This window comes from Cricetulus griseus, chromosome 5 (genome assembly GCF_003668045.3).
Source record: "Cricetulus griseus strain 17A/GY chromosome 5, alternate assembly CriGri-PICRH-1.0, whole genome shotgun sequence".
NCBI classification, from domain to species: domain Eukaryota; kingdom Metazoa; phylum Chordata; class Mammalia; order Rodentia; family Cricetidae; genus Cricetulus; species Cricetulus griseus.
In genome coordinates, this window is record NC_048598.1 from 4,194,853 (window position 1) to 4,209,330 (window position 14,478).

The window sequence follows — 14,478 nt, forward strand, 5'->3', positions numbered from 1 at the left end:
TGGCAGCTTTGTGGCATCTTCTGTTGTCTGGATTCATGCCAGATGCCATCAGCAGAGCCTCCGGGGACTGAGGGGCACAGAGCAGCAGATGAGTGGTTTCTCTGAAGCCCGAGTAACTCGGATAGATTAGCGTGGTTGATAAACACTGAGCACAGCAGGCTCCAAAGGCAACTGCGGGTACAACTGACCTTTTTGTTCTCTGTCAGGGTCTGAGGAAGAGCAGTGAGTACAGCAGGAGCAGGAAGACCGTCATCCCCCGCTGTGTGCCCCACATGGTGTGTCTACACAAGTACATCATCTCGGAGGAGTCCGTGTTTCTCGTGCTGCAGCGTGCCGAAGGTGGGTGGGTCAGTCTGACTGTGGCCGAGTGCAGGCATCACCTGCCTTGTGTTCCAGTATCTGCGATGATGCTTGGCCGGTGTCATTTCATAAGCACAGAGATGGGGGACCTGTCTCACCACTCTTGCTCACCCGTGTCATTTCATAAACACTGAGATGGGGGACCTGTCTCCCCACTCCTGCTCACCCTCCTTACTATGAATTTTGAGGGAAGATGAGAACCCAGGTGACCAGCCAGCTGCACCTGAACTGTGGGACAATCCTAATGTGTGCACTTTGCTCTGGAATTAGCTGACATGATGAGAACTTTAATGTGAATGCATGCCGAGAGAGCTGGGTTTTATTTAGAGATTTAATTCTGTTCTCTTGTCTGCTCTGAAAAGCCACACTTACGTTAGATGACTAAAAAAGCATCCCCTGCAGAATTAATTAATTGCTTCCTTTACAGGAAGGCAAGGGTGTTTGCTTAACATTTGACATTGCCTCGTTTTTCTGATCTGAGCCTCATGCACACAGCCATGGGCGCCTCACGTGAGTACAAAGCAGAGGCGTGGGCTCTGCCTTCAGCCACTTCCTAGGGAACAGGTGGCAGAAGGCACTGTGCTGGTTTGGTTTTTCCTGTTCATACCTGAGTTTAAATAAATATTCTCTTATTTATGTGACCACAGCATGTAAATATAAATCCACATAGCATATATTGCCTTTTGGTGTCTAAATAGACATTCTTAAAATAATGAAGAAAACTTAAATTATTTCCCACATTTCACGAAGGTGTCCTTACTTTTATATATAGAATACAATACTTTATTTTACTAATAGGCACAACATTTGAATATAATACCTTTTTCTCGGGGAAAAGGAGGCCCTGCTTTCTGGAATGAGGTCTCTCGTGGTAACTAAGGCAGGGTTTTTGATGGGGGTAATAAAGTACTAATGCTGTTGTTATGAAGTCCACACAAGGTAACTACAGATGGAGGGAAGACTCCACATGCAGTGTTTAATAGGAAATTCAGAGGGCTCCATGGTCTCACAGGTATTACGAGAGTTAATTGCGTGTGTGAATTGGATAACTAATTCACCTTTGTTCAGACATTATAGACAGCTTTTATCTGAGGATACCAGTACATTACAGACATTATTGAATTAGAGGTCACGCCATCTGATAGCAAAATACAGCCACCTCTGGTGTGGAACAAAATAACTTGCGTAGTAATAATCCATAATAATTTAGAACAAGGTCAGTAGGATGAATGTAATTATGGTCAATATTCTATTACCCAGTGTGGATTATTCATGTTGCAGATTATCTGTGGCAAAGCTTCGACCCTCGCTTACCTCCACTGCTTGTAGCTTGCCTTCCTCCTCCTCCTGACTCCCCGCTACACTGCTTTCCTTCTGCCATCTTCCCTCCTGCCTCTCACAACTGAGACTGTCGCTGATGTCCAGGGTTAGTGCACTGACCAGGTCTTCTCTTGGAAGTCGTTTCAACCACGTCTTTGGTGTTGGCTGCAGGTGACCAAATGGAAACAAGATGGGAGACTGTCATGGACTTGTAAACCCAGAAGGAGTGTCTCTCCTTTCAAACGTCTGTGGCTTACTTTTCTACAAGCCTTTACCATGTTAAGTAAGTTGGTGCAGGTAGTAATGGTCAATTCATTTGCTGTTAGCAGATTGATTGGGTGTGTGCCTCATGGTGAGCTGTGTTTCCAGTGAACAAAGCATGGCAAGAGCTGCCCTTTCAAAAATTAAGTTGCTGCTGGGGAGTCAAATAGGAGAAAACAAAAACACAGTAAAGTACTGGATATGAGTTGGGCCCGCCACTCTGATCCTAAACACAGGGTGACCCACACAGTGGGTCACAATGAAGGGACCGCTCATGTGCTCAAAGAGCCCTCTCTGAAATGGGGACAATTAAAAAAGAGTCCTGAGTCACAAAAACCCTGCCATTGCCTGCAAAGTCCAAGCACAGGGACGGTGTGACACAGGGTATTTGATGCACGAGGACGTAGACTGTGGCTGAGGTTGTGGTTGTAGGTGAAGGACTGAGGGCTGTGGAGAAGTGTGCGGAGTCTGATGATCCTACAGAGATCTGGCTCACACTCCATGAGGTCACTCACTAGCCAGTTGTCTCAGAAGCAGGAGAGAGTCACTCCTGATGCCAGTCCAGGTGACACAGGGAGACCTGATTTCAAACAAACAAAACCAAAAAGGTCACTCCTTATTGTGTGGTGGTAGTGTCATAGTTTGCTTTCTGTTGCTGTGATGAAAGCAACTTGGAGAAGAAAAGGGTTTGTTTGGTTTACATGTTCTATTTACAGTCCGTCATGGAGGGATGTCAGGGCGAGAACTGGGGGCAGGGACTTGGAGACAGGAGCTGACGCAGAGGCTATGGAGGGAGCTGCTTACTGGCTTGCTTCCAATTGGCTTGCTCAGCCTGCTTTCTTAGAGAACCCGGGACCACAGCCCAGGGGTGGCACCGCCCACAATGGGCCAGACCCTCCCCCTCAATCATCAATCAAGCAAGTGCCCCCCAGAGTGGCCTACGTCTCAATCGTCTCAATCCGATAGAGGCAATTGCTCATTTGACCATCCTTTGCCCTTGATGTGTCAGGGCTTAGGCCAAGCTGACAAACACTGGCCTGTGCCGACGGGCTGAGGGAGCTAAGAGCAGAGCCAGGGCTGATGCAGAGTCCGGGCAAAAGACGACTGTGTGGTCTTCGTGGACCTGCGGACCTGTGCACTTCCCAAGCCTCAAGCAGTGGAGAGAACTGGTTGATAGCTTTGTGTATTTTGCCCACTGTGGGCCTTTTTGTGGTGCCTCCATGGACGGAGATGGGATGACAATCCCACATGGTGGAAGGAATGAGCCGACTACCACCCACGTGGCATCCCCCACCCTGAAAAAATTGTAAAAAGGTCACTTTGACAGTGTCATAGCTCTGCTGAACTTAGAGTAGTTAGGGCTCACATATTTGGCTGCCCGGAACTTACAGAACTAGCTAGGACGTGTAGTCAGTCCCCACTCTCTGTTTCTACTTCATTCAGCTAGAGGCTTTTTGAGAGTTTTCTGGGACATAGATGTAGTTCTAACCCAGCAACGAAGAAGAGTTTGCCTGTGTGGCGCCCATACGGTATTTTAGATGGGGGCAGATAGTGAACACACAAGTAGAGAAGGTATTTGGATAGAGAGAAGCGGGCGGGGAGACCGTCAAGGGATGGATGGGAGAGCTGTTCTCAAGTGCGGGTGGAGCGGGGTGGGGCGGCCACTGTACCAAGACAGGAGCATTTGACGAGAGGGAAGAACAGTGTTTGTTTGTGGGGACAATGCCTTGGCAAGAGAAAACAAGAACATAAGCCCGGAGCCAGGAGTGTGCTTGGTGGGTAAGCAGCAGCCGGGGAGGACTGCTGAGCAGAGTGGAGCTGGGGAAGTGAGAGGAGCGGAAGCTGGAAACAGGGCCACGGTGTCTTGAGGACCACCTTCACTGTTCGGAGAACCTGACTGAACAAGAGGAGCCGTCACTGGGGATGCTGGCGAGAGGAATGGTAACATAAGGGCCACTGTGGCTACTTGGTGGAAAATGGAAGCGTGTTGACCAAATACAAAAAGAGGCATGAGAAGAGCTTGGGGTTTGCAGCAAGCTAGGCAGAATGATGGTGCCCATTCTCTGTTGCTCTGAACAGACACCTTAGCAAGAAAGTATGTTCAGGGCCATGGGACTAGAGTCCTCTTGGTCCTTGTGACCTCCTGGTGACAGGCAGCACAGTGCTGGACACACAGTGCAGACAAGGTGGGAGGGTGAGACCTGAGGCCAGGGCAAGCACGGGGTCCTGTGAGAACTACAGTAATTCCTGCCCTAGGGGTGAGACCCAGAGACCCAGTGGCCTCCTGTTGGTACCACTCTCAAAGGTCTCCATCTCTTTGCAGCCCCACACTAGGACCAAAGTTATAGCTGTGATCTGTGGTAGGCACACTTTGGCCATGAGCAGAGCCTTCCTGTTAGAGATGATGTTCAGTCCTGGCTCTAGAAACAGACCATCTCCTTCCTTCTATGACCCAGGCTGTCTTTGAACTTGTGAGTCCCCTGCCTCAGCTCCACAGTGCTGAGATAACAGGCCTGAGCCACCGTGCCCATTATTTCTGTTTTTGTGTTTTAATGTAAACTGGTCTTACATGTTGCTTCTGGTCTGCTTGTCATCTTAGTGATGTATATTAGACACCTTTCTGAGCTCTTACAGAGCTGTGCTATTAAAGGTTATGCACACTGTGTGGTGGCACACACCTGTCATCCCAGCCTCGAGAGGCAAGTTCAAGGCAGCCTGGCTAGGTAGAATGTGCAGTGAGACTGACTGACTTCTCTCTCTCTCTCTCTCTCTCTCTCTCTCTCTCTCTCTCTCTCTCTCTCTCATTCTCTGTGTGTAGTGATGCCCATACTCCCAGCATTTAGAAGGTTGAGGCAGGAGGATCATAACAAGTTTAAAGCCAGTCTAGAACACAGAGCCAGGACCAGGCAGTGTGAGTGTGAGTGCTGTCTCGTTCATCATTGCTGGTTCTGTGGCTTGGGGCACATGGCTTAGCCTTTCTGTGTCTCAGTTTCTTTGTTTGCAAAATAGAGACATAGTGACTGTGCACTCAGTAGGACCCACAGAAGATTAAACTGCTTACATGCGTACATCACTTAGGGTGGCAGGCATGCGGCGAGCATGCATGGCTGCAGAATGGTTCTGCACATTTCCCATGATGCAACTCTTTCCTTCTTGCTTTGTGAGCTGTTCTATCACTTGCATGTATGTATCTTTGCATTTTTATTTTGTTTTGATTTTTTTAAAAGAATTATTTGTAGGGCAGATATCTTGAAGTGGGAATTTCCAGGCCAAAGGTGACTTTTCCCATTGCAATAGGAATAATATCTATGTTAAATCCAAGTTCTAATTCTGTTAAGGCAAATCCATAGATTTACTGTGCGTTCTTGTAGGACACCAATAAATTAAAATGAGAGACAGAGGGATTTAATTAAACTTTATGAATTGCCATTTTGTAGCTGAAGATGATTCAATAACTACAATTTCCTATGCTTCAAAGGGGCCTAGAGAGTATCAGGTATATTCTTGATGTGCTAGAATGATCAATATTTTGTGTATTCCCTGTTCATATTTGAGATTTAATGAACAACAGTTGTTTAGGTTAATGTTGTGGTCATAATAATATTGATGTTTGGGCATGTAAGTTGTTTGGTAGGGTTGGTTTTGGTTCTGAAGAAAGTAGAACACACTCAGTGTTTAGGAATGACGTGTTCTGGCTTTGGGATTCATGGTGATCAGTGCAGGAGAGGATGTGTTCTTTACCAGGCTCTGCACCGAGCTCTGCTCCACACTGAATGCTACGTTGCACTGGCCCCAGAGTGAAGCTGGATTAGCCCAGACAGCCTCTTCTCCTCCTCATGTTAGAGAACTTGTGTGAGCCCAGAAGGTTCCACAAAGAAAGCACCAACAATCACATTTAAGATTGGATTGTTACCCCATAGTGAAAACAATGGAAATTAAACAGGTTGGCACGATGGTTAATAAAATGGCTAATTGCTAATGTCTGGCACAGGCCCCTTGCTGAAGGGGATGCTGTGTCTTCCATTGCATTCAGGGGGCGGGGGCGGGGGCAGGGGTGGGGATTCTGCCTGAGCACTGTAGCAGCCCACACACGAACCTTAGAAAGACCCATGCTCCCCAGCCAGCTGCCAGGTGCATGATGGTGATGATCTCAGGGCCTGTGCACCAGCTAGAGGCAGGGGATCGAAATTCAGGGCCTTCTCTTACACCTGCCAGTTCCAGGCCAGGCCAACCTGGACTACAGGAGCCCTTTCTCCTTCTTGACTGAGCCCTGTCACTTCTGGGGTCCTGTCTTGACCATGTATTTAGAGATGGCAGGTGGTTTATTATTTTAAATAATTCTTACAGTAAAAGACTTGAGACTATACAAATATCCACTAACAAAGGTGTGTTTAGCTGTGCGGCCATGCTGCACAATCATTTAAACTCATTTTCTCATGAAAATGTTTATGGCACCATGTTAATTATGATTAAAGGCTTGAAAATAAAGGAATGGGAATAGTTAGTAGAGTTTGTCTTTGGTGGTAAGATCAGAGATGGTGTTGGGGGGTTTTGTGCCTCCTGTTTTTCTTATCCCCTTTGGCATTTGCTAAGAATGTTGTGGTAAATCCACATATAAGTTATAAAATAGGAAGAGCATGTGACCCCTGCACATAATACAGACATTTTCACCAAAAGCGTTTGAAAACCATTATACAGATGTCATGTATGTATATCTGTTTAGTAAATATTTATTAAATGTGTTTTGCATGCTAGTTCTGAAAGGAGACAGTGGAAATGTAATAGTGTAACGTAAGAGTAGAAGTAACATGACGTAGAATGTTGGTTATGGTGTAAGAGGGAAGTATTAGTGTGTGGGTTCAGAGAAAGCATGAATCATGCCTGTTGAAGTGGTTCAAAGAAGTTGGTTAAAAAATAATAAGTTCTGAAGGACCTTTAAGGATAATGTCTTAGTCACAGGTTGATTGCTGTAAAGAGACACCATGCCCATGGCAACTCATCTTTTATAAAGGAAAACATTTAACTGGGGGCTGGCTTACAGTTTGAGAGGTAGTCCATTGCCATTGTGGTGGTGAACATGGTGTCATGCATGGTGCTGTAACAGCAGCTGAGAGTTACATCCTGCTCCACAGGCAGCTCAGAAGGAGGGAGGGAGAGGGAGAGATAGAGAGACAGACAGACAGACGGACAGAGAGAGATAAATCCATGGCCTACTGTGGGCTTATGAAACTTCAAAGCCCCCGCAGTGACACACTTCTTCCAACAAGGCCACACCTCTTGATCCTTCTAATCCTTCTCAAACAGTTCCACCACTTGGTGACTAAACATTAAGATCTATAGCCTATGGGGGCCACTCTTATTCAAACCACCACACTCTACTTCCTGGACCCCACCAGAGGTTTGTAGCCATATCACCTTGCAAAAATGCATTCTGTCCAAGGTCAAAAGTCTCCATAGTCTATCAGGGTCTCAACATTGTAAACTCCAAAGTCTCTTTTGTGGCTCATGAAATCTCTTATCTGTAATCTGCTGTAAAATCAAAATAAAAAAGCAGATCACATACTTCTAACATACAATGGCACCAAGTATATATTGTCGTTCCAAAGGGAGGAAAGGGGGCGCAGTGAGGGGATACTGGACTAAGCCAGACCTAAAACCATCAGGGCCAACTCCAAACTCTGCATCCCCATGTCTGATGCTGCCATGCTCTTCAGATCCCCAACTCCTCCCAGCTTTGTTGACTGCAGCTCACTTCTCTCTGTCTGGGCTGGTTCCACACCTGGTCTGCTGCCTTCTTGACAGGTTTCCCTTGGCTCTGGCATCTTCAACATCTTGGGGTCTCCAAGGCAATCCAGGTTTCACCTTCACAGCCTCACACAGTCGTTACAGTTGTCACAAGACTGCAGCAATCAGTTGAAAGTCAAGGTGGATCCCTTAAATGTTAGTGTGTCCACGGGGAACTCTGAAGCCCTGAACATACAGGAGATGTGAAGGGCCACACGCTGTCTGCACTGTCACCAACGTGGGAGAAACTTACTGCAGGGTCACACACACACACACACACACACACACATACACACACACACACACACACACACACAGAGAGAGAGAGAGAGAGAGAGAGAGAGAGAGAGAGAGAGAGAGGACTGTGACAGTCACAGTCTATATTGTTCTTCAATTTAGGAGCAGGGCAAGGTGATTTGTGGCTTTCTTGAAGTCCTTGAAGTGAGTTGTGAAGTAGAAACTTCTTGGACGGGTTTGAGGACTTTATACCTGTGATCATTTGGTCGCAATTATTTGTTTTGATCAAGTTCACTTGGTATATGATGCCTGTTATTGTTTTGTTTAAAAAGAAGAAAAGAGAAGTGCTGAGACATGAGACATGTTGACTATAAGTTTATTATAAGCCCGGCAGAATGGGAGACTAAGAGGAGGAACAGGGTAACACTGACTGCCATGGTTGGTCGCCATACAGAGACAGGGAGAGCTTGTAGACAGAGAAGAGAAGAAACAGAGAGTGGGAAAGAAGAGAATGAAAGCAGAGTTAGCTGGAGCTTTACAGGGAAGATTGCGCATGCGCACTGAGGTTCCATGCATGCCCAGAGCAGAGTCCTCATGGGTGACGTTTACTTACGACGACGCATGCCCTGACTTGTCAGGGGGCAGGGTCTGTCTCTTAAAGAGGTAGAGCCAATCACCTTTCATTCCCACCTCTACTTATTATTAAATAAAGGTGGGGTGTTAGACATGGCTGGTTAAGGAATAAAGGCGTTGAATTCTCAAGACTGCTTCCTGCTGTCGTGGGGGGGGGGCGTTGACCATCTTTGGGGGACCCGAGAGGGTTGGGGTGCTGCCACAACCTGGGGAAGCTGGTCAGCATTCCTCTTTTCTTCTTTTTAAAGAAAACAATAATAATGCCCAACAGCAAATGGAAACTGATCTGAAAATTCACCCTCTTCATATAGGTAGGGAGGCTTATTTTAACTCATTCCTTTAAAAATTTTATTTATTTCTTGTGTATGTGGGCATGTACATTGTGACTTGCACACAGAGGTCAGAGGACAGTAGCAGAAGTTGGTTCTTTCCTTCCCCCTATGTGGGTCCCTGGGATCGAACTCAGGTCTCCAGACATGACAGGAAGCTGTACCATCTCCCTTGTCCTTAATTCCTCTTTCATTTCCCAGTTCTGGAAGTCCGTTTCTGTCTCCACAGAGCATTGTATCTGCAGCTCCACTTCCCGAGACTTTGGGACCAGATTTTAATCAACTTTTCTTTTGGTATGATTTGTAATCATTAAATGTCTAATCCATCATGGTTTCTGTTAATTTTTTTTAAATGCAGATTCTAGATAGAAAACCTTTCTAATTCTGAATTTTTTAATGCTTAAAATAAGAAGGAATTCAGAGTAAAGCACCTATCTAGGCAGCATTGTAAGCGATATATTGGGTTAGTTCATGTTCCTTTGGTGTCTGTGGTCTTAACTTAGTTCTGTGACGTCAATAGGCTCTGGGTCCAGAGGTGTGCATCAGAACACATTGTCACAGTGTTCTCACCTTATGAGGAGCTGCCCAGATCGTCTTCCCCGGGAGTTGGATTTGTTCACACAAAGCACGTGACATGTTCCAGGGGCAAAAGATGGGAAAATAAATTAACATGTCACTTATGAAGGCATAATTATGTACCAGCTGCCAGATCCCCCCAGTTCTGGACTGGACGTTTTCCCAATGGAGGGCTACCGCCGATCCCTTACACAGTGTACAGTTTTAGTAGCACCCGTGTCTCCGATTGACAAATTTTGACCAAAGAGAAGACTAAACAACATTTAACTTAGAGGATTCTAGTTGTGTGGGGATTACCATGGACTCCCTTTACAGGAAGAAATGGATTGTAATTTTTTAAAATAATTGGCACCAGGCGATGTGCTTGTATCATGCTCGCAGTAGTGCTGAGCAGCAGTAAACTCTAAGAAGGTCGCATTTTATTGCATATACCTGTCTGACAACACATTGGATCTTTGATATTAATGAATTTATTGACTTACTTTTGGTTAGTTATTATGAGACTTAATTTTTTTCCTCCCAGTGGCTTAAGTATCTACCAATTTGGGGAACTTAATTCTTTGCTGTTGTATTTGTTCACAGGTGGCAAACTCTGGTCATACATCAGTAAATTTCTAAACAGAAGTTCTCAAGAAAGCTTTGACATTAAGGAGACGAAACCGTGCGTGCCTCACCGCGTTTACCTGCAGCAGCCAAGTGCGAGCCCTCAGGACAGCAGCAGCTTCGAGTCCAGAGGGAGCGACATGGGGGGCACACTGCAGGTCCTGCCGCTGAAGGCCAGTCTCACCCCAAGTTCTCAGGAGGACAGCAACCAGGAAGACGACGGCCAGGACAGCTCTCCCAAGTGGCCGGATTCGGGCTCCAGTTCGGAGGAGGAGTGCACGGCCGGCTACCTGACGCTGTGCAATGAGTACGGGCAGGAGAAGATAGACCTGGGGTCTCTGAACGAGGAGCCGCTCTCGCTGCCCGCAGGAGGGCGAGCGCCGACACCCGGGCGAGCGCGGCTGCGGCTGCGGCTGCGGCGAGCTTCCCGGCGGCCCTGGCTGCCGGCGGCCCCAGCCCTAGCGCGCCTCGGCCCGGGTTCTGCCCTGGAGATGACCCCGACGACGCCACATCCGATTCCCTCACCGTGTCGAAAAACAGCCCCATGGAGCTGTTTAGAATCGACAGTAAGGACAGCGCGAGCGAGCTCCTGGGGCTGGACTTGGGCGAGAAGTGGCAGGGTCTGAAACCAGAGCCTCTGAAAGCGCTCTTCGCCCAGGACTCGGTCAGCAGGGGCTCGGACGACTCGGTCCCTGTCATTTCCTTCAAAGAAGCGGCTTTGGGGGATGTCTGCGGTGCAGAGGACGGAAGGCCCGACCTGCTGGTAAACCTCCCCGGAGAACTGCAGCCAACCCAGGAGGCCTCGGCGACCCACCGCACCCAGTTTGCGCAGGCCGGGGCAGGCAGGCTGGAAGGCAAACTGCTGGAAGCCCCGGATGTGCTGTGCCTCAGGCTGAGTCCCCAGCAGTGCCAGGGCCCGGGACAAGAAGGCCCCGAGGAGCCGAGCGAGGGCACTGGGCCCCTGCCCTGTGTCCTGACTCCAAAGCACCCGGCTCAGGCAGAGCCCGGGGTGTTAGGCCCCGCCGCTGCTGACCACAGCAGCCCAGCAGACCAGTTTCTGTTGCCCAGCTCGTACCCTGAGTCTGCAGGGCTGGGACACGCGGAGGCCGCGGTCACCGCGCACGCGCACGAGGCGGGAGAAAGCCTGACCCACACTTGCAGCCCACACTCAGGTGCTAAGGGATACGGTGCACAGACAGACACTGCCACAGTGGAGGAAGTGTTACTGTTCACAGAGCAGGCCAAAGAGGAACCGAGCCCTCCATTTCAGAGACACTCTGAGACCAAGGAGCAAAGTGTGCTCGCCCTGGGAGGAGACAAGGAAATCCATCAGATCTTTGAGGACCTTGATAAGAAATTAGCAGTGAGCTCTAGGTTCTTCATCCCGGAGGGCTGCGTTCAGAGATGGGCAGCTGAAATGGTGGTAGCCCTTGACGCCCTGCACAGAGAGGGGATTGTGTGCCGCGATCTGAACCCAAACAACATCTTATTGAATGATGGAGGTCAGGAACTTTCGCAAATGCATTTCTTTTTATTCGCTGTTGCTTCCAATTAACTGAGTAGGCGTTTTATCTTGTAATTAGTATCTTCATTTCCTGTCTAGAGCTTCATTATCAGTGCGGCAAATTCACCCCCAGTAATAGCTTCTAGTACTTAATGATGCCATTATTCTTAATGATACTGTTTTTAGCTACAAAAGGAGTAATTACAGTTCGCTTCTGCAGAAAATGGAAGAGAAAAATGTTTTGATTTCTCCTGTCGTTTTGTTTTTAGGACACATTCAGCTAACGTATTTTAGCAGGTGGAGTGAGGTTGAAGATTCCTGTGACAGCGATGCCATAGCGAGAATGTACTGTGCCCCAGGTTAGAGCAATCTCCTCAAACGCTTCACTTGAAAAGGTGGCTCGGTGGCTCTTACTTCTCTGCACAAGTTGTGTTATTCAACGGCAGTATGTGTTGGGTCTGCTGATCTGTTCTTTCAGCCCTCCAATGAAGAGAAGTAGGGGATTGAACTGAGGTGTGTGTGTGTGTGTGTGTGTGTGTGTGTGTGTGTGTGTGTGTGCATGTGTGCATGTGCGAGCGTGCCCACACGTGTACACTTACTGCCCTGTTAAAAGCATTTATTTATCTCTGGAAACTCATTGCATTCTTTCAAGTGTCTTAAGCAAGGCCTCATGTCCCCTGAGCCTCTTCACATGGGTGAACGTTATTAAGTTTTATTAAGATGTGGGTGAAATTGCCCAGGCTACAGTGGATAAAATGTGTTCTTTTGATGCAGTGTGCCTTCAGGGGTGAACTACCCTGGAAGCCGGGAACACATTTTAAGATAGTGTATATTGGAGAGCATAGTAAACATGTTCCCTCTACTTTAAGATGGCCCACATAGCTGAATACTTGACTCAAGTCTCTCTTGCCCTTCCTGCCTGCTCTTTATTTTTTAACATTACAGATGTATCACTGTGGACATTAGGGCCCCTCCCTGTAGGCAGCCACAGCCAAGCATTTGATTAGATTTGAGTTACTCTCTTGCCAGTGAAGGCAGGCTCTGTTTAAATCCACCGCTTCCTCTCCCATCTTGAGCATTTGATTCATTACTGTCGGGTGTGTCAGCCAGCCGAGCAGGCAGGACTCACTAGGTGTGTCGTCTTCAGTTTGTATTAGCTCACGATCGTGTTACTGCTAAGTTAGCTAGGCTTCATAGGAAATGATAATCAGGAACGAAAGAACTTTATTCTCTTTAGGGGAAACCTTAACCGTCAAGAGTGGCTGGGCTGAGGGAAGGCAAGTTTTCAACTCATAATGCAAATCCTCAAACTTGGTCCGGAACAACTGCTTGGGAGCTGATACTGTTATGTAGTTAATGGAACAACAACAAATTGTAGTGACATCCTTGCATTTTTAGGCGCCACTTTCTAATGTGGTGACAGCTGGCACGAATATGTTTATTAGTTGCGATGAATTTGGGGGCCCTGTGGGTAAAGTGTGCTGTACGTCCTGAAGTGGGGTCCAGCGTGCTGTGTAGCTTAGAGCTGAGTGCCGTGGGTGGGTGCTTGTGCCAGGTGCTGTGTCTGTGTCTGAGCACATCAAGGCCACTTCTACGTCAGCATCTGAGAGCTTCTATATGATGGGATAGAACCATTCCATATAAACTCTGGGTTTCACGTGCTGACGAACCGGTTTCTGAGACCTAACTTCATTTCTCCGGGAAGAGCAGTCCCTACATTTGGCCAGCAGGTGGCAGTGCACCACTAACGGACCCTGTCTTCTGCAGTCTTCCCGGTTGTTGTCCTTCATAGTGTTTGGGGGTGGGGTGGGGGGAGAATGCAGCCAAACTGTAGTCCAAAGAGAGGCTTTGTTGTAATTGTTTGCATGAAAGAACTGCACCTTCCAGCTGCTTAGCTGCTCAGTGTGTGAGCAGCAGGGAAGTCCCTCCAACCCTTGGGCAGATCAGCTTCAGCGACAAGGAGAAGCAAACCCAAGAGTACCTCTCCCCTTCCAGTTAACATGAATGACCTTAAGCCTCGAGAGGCAGGGCCTCCACCTTGTAATCCGAAGGGGAGTGGGCTGCAGAGCCTCCCTTAGAACTGAGCAGCAGCAGTTCCTGTGAGTAGGTAGTCTTCTTCTCACAGTGGTAACGGGTCAGTATTTCAGTGTGTAGTGACCACACGGCAGTCAGTAAATAGCCCCCGGGCAATAATTTCCCTCCTGATTCCCGACTCTGCCCCGAGCACTGCTGTGCGAGTCAGTCACTGCCGCTGGAGCAGCTCCTGTGGTCACAGGGTGTGGAGGGGCCCTGCCTGCCCTCTGCTTAAGCAGCTCACCTGTCCCTGCCCCACCCCGCCCCCTTCCCGGGAATCCTTAGCCTGTTTGTCCAAAAACCTCGCCCACCTGCCTGTACTTTATCGCATCAGTGTATCCTTTTATCTTGTGGATGGTGTGCCTTGATATTTTGAGAAAAATTTCCAGTAACAGATTCGATTTACATGGACAGAAACTTGAGCAAATGCCAGACTAGCAGGGGGGCCATTATTCTGTTCTATAAATAAGTTTAGACCAGAAAACACTTGCTGAAACCTGGGAATCAACATGTTTTGGTCTAATTGAGGGGAAAAGCAAGATAGATAAATTTTGAAATGCAAATGATTACCTTCTGTTTTAAAGAATCGCTTTTGCCAACTTTGTGATCTTAGATTTAGAGTCACAGGCCTCCAGCCGTGTGGACTACTAAAGCAGTTCAGGGCTCACAAGTTCTGCAATGAAACTAAGAACTTAAAAAAAGTTGCCCTTTTATGTTAAAGAAAGCAGATCCAACAACACAAAGACAAACCCGTGGCGCTCTCTCTGTCTACGTCTGTGAAAAATCCAGCCCTTGAAT

The 14,478-nt window shown here is 47.7% G+C and overlaps 1 protein-coding gene across 1 annotated transcript in view; it reads left to right on the top strand.

Annotated features, from left to right (window-relative positions):
• Positions 1-14,478, top strand: part of Rps6kc1 (ribosomal protein S6 kinase C1) — a 124,423-nt gene that overhangs the window by 88,262 nt on the left and 21,683 nt on the right. Inside the window, 4 exon segments of the mRNA XM_027418705.2 lie at positions 207-339; positions 10,083-10,477; positions 10,480-11,605; positions 11,877-11,966. Coding sequence (XP_027274506.1) covers positions 207-339; positions 10,083-10,477; positions 10,480-11,605; positions 11,877-11,966 — 1,744 coding nt within the window.